General features: G+C 43.3%; 1 protein-coding gene across 3 annotated transcripts in view; it reads left to right on the forward strand.

The window, feature by feature from the left end:
• The window catches only part of LOC129868402 (G protein-activated inward rectifier potassium channel 2-like), a 95,711-nt gene that overhangs the window by 68,394 nt on the left and 14,139 nt on the right, over positions 1-13,178 (forward strand). For all 3 annotated transcript variants that reach the window (XM_055942349.1, XM_055942348.1, XM_055942350.1), the window contains one exon: positions 11,159-12,086. In XM_055942349.1, the coding sequence (XP_055798324.1) occupies positions 11,183-12,086 (904 nt within the window). In that variant the 5' untranslated portion in view covers positions 11,159-11,182. The remainder of the gene's footprint in view (positions 1-11,158; positions 12,087-13,178) is intronic.

Below are 13,178 nucleotides of genomic sequence, written 5' to 3' on the forward strand. Positions count from 1 at the left end.
GTGTAAATGAGATTACTCAGTAAAGTTCTATCGATTTAGAGTGATGGCGAACAAGAGACAGCCATTTGAAATAGAAGACATGGCTGTGTGGCAACAGACACTGGCCAATCAAGATAAGGGCAGGAAAGAGCACACACGCATTCTCTCAATGAAGCCCACTATAAAATGGAGGGGAGAAGAAGCACTGTAAGTGGGTTGTAATTCAATTAGGTCCAACCAATTAAAGCTACATATAGCATGCATTTCTCCGACAGCAACAAAAGTCAATCTGTCCATGAAAACATAAAAGGACACACTCCGTGGTGTGTATTGTACTCATCTCCACAAAGAACTGTTGCTCAGCATTCATCTCCATTTTGCCCTTGCTGGAGCTCTGATTCAGATGAGAAATCTGGGGGATTTGAGGAGGGCTTAGTGAATCTGGACTAATTTAATTGTCTGTATGGCTGCCGGCGACCAGTGACACAGGAATTAGTCATGGACACAGAAGCCTCCTCTGCCCCTCTCTATGAACTAGGACCACAGCTTTGTTTGCCAAGGGATATCTGCATTTTTGGATATCCATGAAAAGCAAATCTAAAAGCATTATTGAGACACATTGGATTAACTGAGTTTTTTTGGCTACTGCAGATACAGGTAACGGCCAAAATAATGGAAACACTTAAGTAAATGAGGGATACAAAGTATGTTGAAAGCAGGTGCTTTCACAAACGGGTGGTTCCTGAGTTAATTAAGTAATTAACATCCTATCATGCTTAGGGTCATGTATAAAAATGCTGGGCAGCCCCCATCCACGAGTGGTCACTAAATGGTTTGATGAGCATTGAAATTATGTAAACCATATGCCGTGGCCATCTCAGTCACTAGATCTCAACCCAATTGAACACTTATGGGATATTCAGGAGCGACCACCACCATCAACAAAACACCAAATTATGGAATTTCTAGTAGAAGAATGGTGTCGCATCCCTCCAATAGAGTTCCAGACACTTGTAGAATATACGCTAAGGGGCATTGAAGCTGTTCTGGCTCGTGGTGGCCCAATACCATATTATTGAACCTCTACAGGATCGGTGGGTCGCCCGCGGGACGGTTGAGCTAACGTAGACTAATGAGATTAGCATGAGGTTGTAAGTAACAAGAACATTTCCCAGGACATAGACATATCTGATATTGGCAGAAAGCTTCAATTCTTGTTAATCTAACTGCACTGTCCAATTTACAGTAGCTATGACAGTGAAAGAATACCATGCTATGGTTTGAGGAGAGTGCACAGTTATGAACTTGAAAAGTTATTAATAAACCAATTAGGCACATTTGGGCAGTCTTGATACAACATTTGGAACAGAAATGCAATGGTTCATTGGATCTGTCTAAAACGTTGCACATACACTGCTGCCATCTAGTAGCCAAAATCTAAATTGTGTCTGGTCTGGAATAATACATGATGGCCTTTCTCTTGCATTTCAAAGATGATGGTACAAAACAAATACAGAAAAAAAACACGTTTTTTTCTTTATATTATCTTTTACCAGATCTAATGTGTTATATTCTCCTACATTCATTTCACATTTCCACAAACTTCAAAGTGTTTCCTTTCAAATGGTATCAAGAATATGCATATCGTTGTTTCAGGTCCTGACCTACAGGCAGTTAGATTTGGGTATGAAATTGTAGGCGAAAATTTAAAAAAAGGGTCTGATTCTTTTAATTCATATGGCTGCAATCCCGGTAACGGGATCGATATGACAACAGCCAGTGAAAGTGCAGGGCGCCAAATTCAAACAACAGAAATCTCATAATTAAAATTCTGTCACGAACCGGCTCAGAGCCCGTAACAAAAGGGAGACCACGTGGAGATAAGGAGTAACAAAATATATTTATTAAATAACGAAACTAGGTATAATATACAATGGTGTGTGTAATCAGTAATCAGTAGTGTAAGTGAATGTTTTGCATGCCTGAATGTGATAATGCAGGGTGTTGAAAGATGCTAAAACAAACAACCAAAAAACACCATGAAACATAACCGAATCTATCAAGGTGTCTGCATGGAGAGAGTCTCCTCCATGAACGGGGAAGTGGTGCATTTATCCTGGGAGACACCGGGCCTAGGTGTTTCCCATGTATCTGATGACCCTCCCAACTCCGCCCACCGACATCCTAATAAAGAAACAAGAACAAAAAGAGAACACAGCAGACAGAGTGGGAGGGTCGTCACATTCCCCCCCATAAAACCGGGGACCAACAAGGACCCCGGAACAACATACTCTGCGTCCCAAATTGATGAGGGGTTACGTGCACAATTCCAATTTACCCCAGCCAACCTCCTTCTCCTCCGACCTCAGCAACCTTTGCGCACGGGAAGCACTATTTAAGAGGAAAGAAGTCCCCAGACCTCAGCAACCTAAATGCATAGGAAGCAACATTTAAGAGGAAAGACTCCCCAGTCCTCAGCAACCTTAGTGCATAGGAAGCAACATTTAAGAGGAAAGAAGAATACCAGACCAGGAGGGAACAGACAGGAAAGACAGAACCAGACAATACAACCATTCAAGAACAGGGCGTACGAGACTACATCAGCTACACACTCCAACGAAAAGAACAAGGTCCTTAATTTTTTAACTCCCAACGAGTCATAGCCACTTCCCAACGTAACAGACTACTCATTTCAATCTACCCTGCAATATACCATCGTCAGGACCAGGCACATCTTCCTCCTCATGCACAGATCTAGCATGATAAGAACCCAAGGAAACAACGGTATCAGCCAAAAGAACAGGTTTACCGTCCTCTGTAAACTCCCACTGTTCAGTCTCAGAGGAACGTGCATAATAGGGTTTTAACAAATTTACATGGCACAACTGGTGTGCTTTTCTCCATTCTGGAGTGGCAACTAGGTAATTTTGCTCAGTGTACTGACGCACCACTGTATATGGACCTTGAAACCTGGCCCGAAAAGGAGAAACAACAATTGGCAGCAGAGCAAGAACCTGGTCACCCGGAGAAAACTGACGAGGCTCAGTTCGGCGATCAAATATGCCCTTCATCCTCTCCTGTGAAGATGATAACTTCTCTTTAGTCATTTCACCACTACTACCCTTTTTTGCACTAGGCAAAGGACCCACACAGTCAATGATCAAATACTCAAAAGGTTGGCTGAGTACAGGAGTAGGAAACCGTGGTACCGGCTTAATAGCTTGATTAGGTTTGCCAGGTAATTGACAGGTGTGACAAGTTTTGATGAAATCAGAGACATCCCTCTTTAATCTAGGCCAAAAGAAATGTCTTAATATGCGATGGTATGTTTTCCTCACACCCATATGTCCAGCACCACCATTGTGAGAAGTTGTCAAAACCAACTCACGAAGCTTTACCGGTACCACAACCTGACTAATCGCCTCCCCCAGAAAACGACTACCATGAGACACCCACTTTCTCATCTGGACATCCTCTTGGAGAAAATAGCAATGGGCGACATCTCCCAACTGTTCCACAGGCACAATTTGGTCACGCAACTCTTCTAATGTGGGGTCAGTCCGTTGCGCATTGATTAGATCTGAGTGGGTAACAGATAACGGAACAACAGGGAAAGCAGTGGCATACTTCTTTGTGGTATTCTCATTAGTCGGCACAGTGACCAGTTCGCCACGACTCATAGAACGCGTCACTGCACACGCACGGAACATCTCTGGGGAGCTCTGTACACTCTCATCTGGAATCTCAACAACTGACGGCTTTATGGAAACAACTCGAGATGGAAACACGACAGGCCATACACGATCACCAGCCAAGTTATTCCCAAGAATAACGTCAATACCCTCAATAGGCAACGAAGGACGCACCCCCACAACAACCTCACCTTTTACCAGCCCACAATCCAACATCAGTTTATGCAATGGAACTGAAAGAGTGTTCAAACCTATTCCCCTAATTAGAACACTATTCCCCGAATCAGTCTCAGCTGAAAAGGGTAACACAGACTCCAACACAAACGATTCGGAGGCACCTGTGTCTCTCAAGATCTTCACTGGCACCAATTCCTTACTCCCTAATATAGACACAAAACCTTCCGTAATGAAAGGTAAATAGCCTGGGTGAATATGGACTTTCACCTGCGCCTGAGACCATGTGTCATGAGTGAACTGATGTGAAACAGGCGCAGCTAACGCCGTAGGCTTAGATTTAACGTAATCACGCGTACTGAATTTGTCTTTTTCCCTGAGAACCGGACATTCGTTTTTCCAATGACCTGAATCATGACAGTAATGACACTCTTGCCCAAAGTCAGCTTTTCCACGGGATTCAGGCTCAACCCTAGTTGAATTGAACTCTGCCCGTGAACCAAAGTATCTCGGTGAGCGAAGCCCAAATCTATCCGAACGCCCCCACTCATTCCGAATACGGGGCTCTGCAAAGACACTTTTGTGAGTCAACACATACTCATCCGCCAAAACCGCAGCTTCAGCGACATTCTTTACTTTTCGTTCGTTAATATATGTGGCAATACGTTCAGGGATTGTGTCCTTAAATTGCTCTAACATAATCAGATCACACAGCCCTTGGAAAGTCACAACTGCAGAGGCAGAACACCAGCGAGTAAACTGTACAGATAATTGTCGCGCAAACTCAACATGAGTCTGTTTATCATCCCTTTTTGAAGTTCTAAATCGTTGGCGGTAAGCCTCAGGGACCAATTCATAAATCTGTAACACAGCCGTTTTAACCTTATCATAACTGGCACTGTTGTGTACACTAAGAGCTGAATATGCTTCCTGCGCTTTACCAGTCAGCACACACTGCAACATTAAGGTGCGGTCAGAATCCGGCCAACTCCTAGCGTCAGCAACACGCTCAAACAACGAAAAGAATGTCTCAGGGTCCTTTTCATTAAACTGAGGCAATAACCGTAAGTTCCCAACAATATCAAATGTGTCTGGGGCACGACCAAAAGAGGAACGACCCCTGGGTAAATCTGGGTCACCTTCCCAGAACAAACTCTCCCCGGAAATCTTTCCTTCCCTAACCAACTCGATCCGTTCTTGTTGCAACTTGATTTTTGCATACTCAATATCTTGTTTAAATGCTAATTCCTTTTCATACTTTACACGATCATGCTGCTGCTGTAACAGAAGCAGTTCTTTCTGCTGTTCAAAAAGAAGACTACTAGGACTAACCGATGGAATGGCCATTGTAACGTTACGGGGAGATGACTCCTCAGCAGAGGCTGGCCCAGTGGTAACTTCAAGAATACCACTCTCCATCAGATTGGCCTTCAATATCAACCTAATAGAATTCTTTAGACGTTTATCACTAATTTCAACCTTGTAGTATTCGGCGATTTTCAACAGCTGTTCTTTAGTACCTAATTCTAACAATTCCTCTGATGGAAAGCGAATGAACTCCTCTACAAAAGACGCCATAATTACAACAACAAAAAATTCTCACTCTTCCCCTCTGCTGAGCACACCAGACCACAACCCAAGAAATGACAATCACCCTGAGTACCACAGAAGAGAGATGAGATACGGAGCTTCCCCAAAACCTACATTAACTCAACCCTAGTCTTCGTGTGGATTTGCGGTGGGTATTTACGCACTGTAGCCCGCTGGCAAGGAAATAAACCCCCCAGCACGCTGGCAGATTCCACCAAGCCACGGATGTGCCCCCGAGACAACTGCTCAGTCCACAGACACCACACAAAAATAACAAACATTAACCATGCCCAACATATTCCAAAAAGGAAACACGTCGCTAAGCCTATCAGGGGTAAAAGGCTATAGCTCCAGGTAGCAAGTTCCACTACCCTACCCAAATCTCCCACTGAGGTACACAGCCGATTACTCACCTCAGACCGATGTCCCAACAGAAAGTAGAACAAGAGTTTCCAGGCTGGGCAGGGCCTGGAAACTAACCAATGTACTCTCTCCAACGCAGCACACCAACCAAACAACTAAGGCAACCAATACTGGGCCTATCAACTCAAACAAAATATTTAAACCAAACACGTACCTCCACGTTCTCCCAAACAAATACGTTCAATTAATCCCGGACGAGCCCCCACTTGTCACGAACCGGCTCAGAGCCCGTAACAAAAGGGAGACCACGTGGAGATAAGGAGTAACAAAATATATTTATTAAATAACGAAACTAGGTATAATATACAATGGTGTGTGTAATCAGTAATCAGTAGTGTAAGTGAATGTTTTGCATGCCTGAATGTGATAATGCAGGGTGTTGAAAGATGCTAAAACAAACAACCAAAAACACCATGAAACATAACCGAATCTATCAAGGTGTCTGCATGGAGAGAGTCTCCTCCATGAACGGGGAAGTGGTGCATTTATCCTGGGAGACACCGGGCCTAGGTGTTTCCCATGTATCTGATGACCCTCCCAACTCCGCCCACCGACATCCTAATAAAGAAACAAGAACAAAAAGAGAACACAGCAGACAGAGTGGGAGGGTCGTCACAATTCCTCAAACCTACATGTGTATTATAGCATTTTAAAGGTAATCTTGTTGTTAATCCCACCAAAGTGTCCGATTTCAAATAGGCTTTTCAGCAAAAGCACCACAAACGATTATGTTAGGTCACCACCAACTCAAAGAAAAATTCTGCCATTTTTCCAGCCAAAGAGAGGAGCCGCAAATAGCACAAATAGAGATAAAATGAATCACTAACCTTTGATGATCTTCATCAGATGACACTCATAGGACTTCATGTTACACAATACATGCATGTTTTGTTTGATAAAGTTCATATTTATATAAAAAATCTGAGTTTACATTGGCGCGTTACATTCACTAGTTCCAAAACCATCCAGTGATTTTGCATAGCCACATCGATTCAACAGAAATACTCATCATAAATGTAGATGATAATACAAGTTAAACACATGGAATTATAGATATACCTCTCCTTAATGCAACCGCTGTGTCAGATTTCAAAAAAACTTTACGGAAAAAGCAAACCATGCAATAATCTGAGACGGCGCTCAAAACAATAGCCAAATTAGCCGCCATGTTGGAGTCAACAGAAACCAGAAAATACATGATAAATGTTTCCTTACCTTTGATGAACTTCATCAGAATGCAGTCCTAGGAATCCCAGGTCCACAATAAATGCTTGATTTGTTCGATAATGTCCGTTATTTATGTCCAATTAGCTACTTTGGTTAGCGCGTTTGGTAAACAATTACAAAGTCACAAAGCGCGTCCACTATAACGTGACGAAATGTCCAAAAGTTCCGTAACAGTCAGTAGAAACATGTCAAACGATGTATTGAATCAATCTTAAGAATGTTGTTAACATACAACTTGAATAAAGTTCCAACCGGAGAATTATATTGACTTCAGTTGAGCGATGGAACGGAGCTGCCTCCCACGTGAACGCGCGTGATCAAAGCGTGGTCACCTCATGGCTTTGGTTACTCATTCCTGTCTACTACGGCCCCCCTTCACAGCAGAGTCATCAGACAAAGTTCTATTGACTGTTGGCATCTATTGGCATCTGTTGGCAACTTCTCAGGTTTTTGCCTGCCATATGAGTTCTGTTATACTCACATACATAAGTCAAACAGTTTTAGAAACTTCAGAGTGTTTTCTATCCAATACTACTAATAATATGCATATATTAGCAACTATGACTGAGGAGCAGGCCGTTTACTCTGGGCACCTCTGTGCACCTTTCATCCAAGCTACTCAACACTGCCCCTGCAGCCATAAGATATTTATACCACTTTATGTTGGTTTTTACTTTATTTTGGCAGTTACCTGTATCTTGTATTTACACTTCTATTTATGTCCCTTCTGTGGATGTTGCAGTAGCTACCTCTTAATATGCCTGTCTCGGGGAGTGTGCTATATCCAGTGGGAGCAGGGATGTAGTAAAGGGCAGATTTGGAATCTGGCTGTGCCATTACCCAGGGGACTGGAGAACAAACAGGTGTAAACACAATACCAGACAAGCTCTCATAGAGCAAGGCTCCCTACCTCTCTCTTTCACGGAGTGAAGCATCATAAGTCCAGCACTTCAGAACGCACACATCCCTCATTCTGTCCCCCCTGGCCTTTTATCAAGTGCTAGTTGTACATGTCTCTAGTGTTAGTGCTAGTTGAATGCTGAATTAAGTCTAGGCATAAAATGCTATATTCAATATAAACGCATGCCAAGCCTTTTCTGACATAAGCAGTTTGACACACATGGATATTTTAAAACCCAGGAGCAGTAGGGGTGAATTGTCCTGCTGAAGAAAACAGCATAGACCAGCATACAGTGCATTCAGAAAGTATTCAGACGCCTTGACTTTTTCCACATTTTATTACGTTATAGCCTTATTCTAAAATTGATGAAATCGTTTTTTTCCCTCATCAATCTACACACAATAACCCATAATGACAAAGCAGAAAGATAAAAAAAAGTATATGACATTTACATAAGTATTCATACCCTTTAGTCAGTACTTTGTTGAAGCACCTTTGGCAGCCATTACAGCCTTGAGTGTTCTTGGGTATGACGCTTCAAGCTTGGCACACCTGTATTTGGGGGGTTTCTCCCATTCTTCTCGTTGGATGGGGAGCGTTGCTGCACAGCTATTTGCAGGTCTCTCCAGAGATGTTCGATCGGGTTCAAGTCCGGACTCTGGCTGGGCCAGTCAAGGGCATTAAGAGATTTGTTCCAAAACCACTCCTGCGTTGTCTTGGCTGTGTGCTTAGAGTCATTGTCCTGTTGGTAAGTGAACCTTCGCTCCAGTCTGAGGTCCTGAGCGCTCTGGAGCATGTTTTCATCAAGGATCTCTCTGTGCTTTGCTCCATTCATCTTTCACTCGGTCCTGACTAGTCTCCCAGTCCCTGCTGCTGAAAAACATCGCACAGCATGATGCTGCCACCACCATGCTTCACCGAGTGATGGTGCCAGGTTTCCTCAAGTCGCGACGCTTGGCCTTCAGGAATCTTGTTTCTCATGGTCTGAGAGTTCTTTAGGGGCCTTTTGGCAAACTACAAACAAGCTGTCATGTGCCTTTTACTGAGGAGTGGCATCAGTCTGGCCACTCTACCATAAAGGCCTAATTGGTGGAGTGCTGCAGAGATGGTTGTCCTTCTGGAAGGTTCTACCATCTCCACAGAAGAACTCTGGAGCTCTACAAGAGTGACCATCGGGTTCTTGGTTACCTCCCACCTCCCACTTTTTTTCATTAAGAATGATTGACGCCACAGTGTTCTTGGGGACCTTCAATGCTGCAGAATTGTTTTGGTACCCTTCCCCAGACCTGTGTCTGGACACAATCCTGTCTCTGAGCTCTACGGACAATTCCTTCGGCTTGGTTTTTGCTCTGACATGCACTGTCAACTGTGGGACCTTATATAGACAGGTGGGTGCCTTTCCAAATCATGTCCAATCAATTGAATTTACCACAGGTGGACTCCAATGAAGTTGTAGAAACATCTCAAGGATGATCAATGAAAACAGGATGCACCTGAGCTCAATTTCAAGTCTCATAGCAAAGGGTCTGAATACTTATGTAAATAAGTTATTTCTGTTTTTTATTTGAAATAAATTTGCTAAATTTGTGTTCCCTTTGTCATTATGGGGTATTGTGTGTAGATTGATGAGGAAATAAATGTATTTAATCCATTTTAAAATAAGGCTGTAACGTAACAAAAATTTGGAAAAAGTCAAGATGTCTGAATACTTTCCGAATGCACTGTAGGTGCTAGTATGCTGGTGACCAGCCTTTGCTGTGTTTTTGCTGGTGCCTTCATTGTGTTTTCATATTTATTAAAGGTTTCTAAGCTCAAGTGTTTTGTTGATAGTATAGACACATACTCTGCCAGTATACTAGACCAGCATGGACCGGCTTGGTCACCAGCATACCAGCATCAACAGCATGAGCTGGTATGTGTCCAAAACACAGCAAAGGCTGGTCACCAGTGTCCAAAACACAGCGAAGGCTGTGCACCAGCAAAACCAGCTAGACCATGCTGGTCAGACCAGGTTGACCAGCATCAGACCAGCATCTCCACCAGTAGTGTGGAGTGAAGTGACTGCCCTAGTATATGTCTTTATTGTAAACAAAACACTTGAGCTTAGAGACCTTCAATAAATATAGTTCTTTGGATAGAAAAAAAATCCAGATGTTATTGCGGGTGTAGGGAAATGCTTGTGAAAAGTATTGTGGAAAAGCAACAAATATTGCAAACAATTCCATAATCTAGTAATCCCAATTTAACCTCTCACTACCAGTCGAGACTAAATGAGGTAGAAGGGCAGAAACCCTCCTTGGATTCTTGTCCCAGCCTACTAAGTGGAATGGAGTAGCTTAAATTACAACATAGTGAGCATTTATTTTCTTTTTTGAGAAATTCTCTCAGAGACGGAATGGATTGTGACAGCTCTCTAATCTGATGGTATCTGGAAGCGCACTGAGCGAGAAGATGTGGTCATGGTTCAACTGGACGACCGTCCATCAGCCCTCAAAGGACCCCATGTAGAGATAGTGTTGGGCAGAAGCCTCACTATAACCTTACTCATCGCTCCTCTCAGCTCATGATGACCTAACCAGTACCACCTCCATGATTCTATTTTTAGCTGGTGAAAAATTCCATATAACACTCCGCCAACCTCTTAAAATTTGAAGCACGACAGAACATGTTGTAAATTGAAAAGGCTCTTCAAAAGTGCGTTGTCAGTATCCCCACCTGCTGTTACGACTGTGTTCAAAGAATGGGAAATCGCTTTGGTAAATATCATGCAATTTGGAGAGTATAGAAAATAGCATTGGAGAACTAGTATATTAAAACCTTTTGACAGATTAACTTTCTTTACTTAAGGCCCCTCATGATTGAAATCTGTCTAAGATTGTCAGTGCATTATGCAATAACAAATGAGTCAAATAGACATTCAATATATCTTGGCTTGCACTGTATGAAGACTAGGAAGTTAGTTTACAGATTTTCTAAGAGAAAAAAAAGTCTGTATTTTATAAGATAAATCAAACTAGCAAGATCCTACCATCTGTCTACAGCATTTGGAGTGAGACATTGTGGGATTTGGGATGAAATGACCATCTCAAAGTTTAAGGTGTTGCAGTTCAGTAGTTGTGCCTCTGTCTTACCTGCCCTTTTCTTTTGTTGTCTTCTCTCTCTCTCCCTGTAGGCTTGACTCCTTCTAGAAGCCCCAATGGAGCAGGATGTGGAAAGTCCGGCAGTCACCACCCGAAAGCCCAAGCTCCCCAAGCAGGCTCGCAAGGACCTGCCCAAGCAGCTGGTAGACCAGGTGCGGGCAAAGAGGAAGATCCAGAGGTACGTCCGTAAGGACGGCAAATGTAATGTCCACCATGGCAACGTCCAGGAGACCTATCGCTACCTGACGGACATCTTCACCACACTGGTGGACCTCAAGTGGAGGTTCAACCTCTTCATCTTTGTCTTGGTGTACACAGTGACGTGGCTCTTATTTGGCTTCGCATGGTGGCTCATCGCCTATGTCCGTGGCGACCTGGAACACATAGGGGACAACCAGTGGACTCCCTGTGTCAATAATCTCAACGGTTTTGTCTCAGCCTTTCTCTTCTCCATAGAGACAGAGACAACCATAGGGTACGGCTATAGGGTTATAACAGACCAATGCCCAGAGGGGATCCTTCTGCTGTTGATTCAGTCGGTGCTGGGGTCCATAGTTAATGCCTTCATGGTGGGCTGCATGTTTGTCAAGATCTCGCAGCCCAAGAAGCGAGCAGAAACATTAGTGTTCTCCACCAGCGCTGTCATCTCCGTAAGGGATGGCCGGCTGTGTCTGATGTTCAGGGTAGGGGACCTTCGGAACTCGCACATCGTGGAGGCCTCAATCAGGGCCAAGCTGATCAAGTCCAAGCAGACCAAGGAAGGGGAGTTCATACCCCTCAACCAGACAGACATGAATGTGGGTTATGACACGGGGGATGACAGGCTCTTCCTGGTGTCCCCGCTCATCATCTGCCATGAAATCAATCAGAACAGCCCCTTCTGGGAGATCTCCCAGGCCGACCTTGACAAAGAGGACCTGGAGATTGTGGTCATTCTGGAGGGCATGGTGGAGGCTACAGGTAAGCAGCATCAAACATATAAATTACAGGTTTAATTCATCAACTTTTCCTTCTCTTTGTTTCCTAATCACAGATTCCACTGAAATTCAAACTGTCAAACTGAAACTTTAAACTGAAATGTTGCTCCAGTATAATAATACATATTTAATTTGTGTGTGGGTGTTGTATTAACTATGACAATTATAGTAATTATAGCAATTTCATACAGTAGCAAAGTCCATATGCTCATCATCCTGTTACATGTTACCTCTGATTTGCATTAGCAGTTAATGGTTTATTCAGAAGTGAACAAGGATGTTTCATCTCTTATCATAATAATGCTTTCATATGTGCTTGTCTCCTCTTCTTGTCTTCTTTTACCTTATTTTCCACTGAGGTTTGAGAGGGAGTCATTGAAAGGCATGAGGGAAAACAGACGAGGCGATATAATTCAATGAATCTAGATTCAGCCCTTGTGTGCACCATGGTGTTGCCCCACAGCCTTTTGTTAGGTTATGGGCTGCACAATAGGCTTATTGTGGGGGAGATGCAAATAAGATCAGATTTCATTACCAATAGGAAAGGGCAGGTGCATCCCTGGTTGTGTAACCACATGGACCATTGAAAACACTGTCTGCAGACACTTTTGCCTGATTACACAAGCAGTAAAGAGGCCATAGTCTTCCGTGTGGATTAAAACTATGAGGCACAGTGCAGCCAGGTGTGCACACATGTATTTCCTTTAGCATTGATATGAAAACACACACATATTACACACACACTATTTGACACAAGCTTACTCACGGTATCCATTGTGAGGTGAATTCGACCTGTATGTTTTTTGTGCTTCAAATTGCTGGTTAGTTTGTTGGTTAGTCTAGCTTTACTGCATTCGATTTGGCTTGACCTCAGTGCATCTCCGTGTGTTACTGAAATCAAATGCACTGCCCTGTCCAGAATTCCAGACGAATTACTTCCAGTCCAAATACCAGATTTATTGTGCATCTTGCTAGCAGACAATGCCCAACAAATATTTGAAGGTTATGTTTACCAGTCTCCTTGAATCTCACTCAGACAAAACAAAACCGTCCGAGACAACTTGGAAGCAAGACA

Source organism: Salvelinus fontinalis, chromosome 13 (genome assembly GCF_029448725.1).
Source record: "Salvelinus fontinalis isolate EN_2023a chromosome 13, ASM2944872v1, whole genome shotgun sequence".
Classification (NCBI taxonomy): domain Eukaryota; kingdom Metazoa; phylum Chordata; class Actinopteri; order Salmoniformes; family Salmonidae; genus Salvelinus; species Salvelinus fontinalis.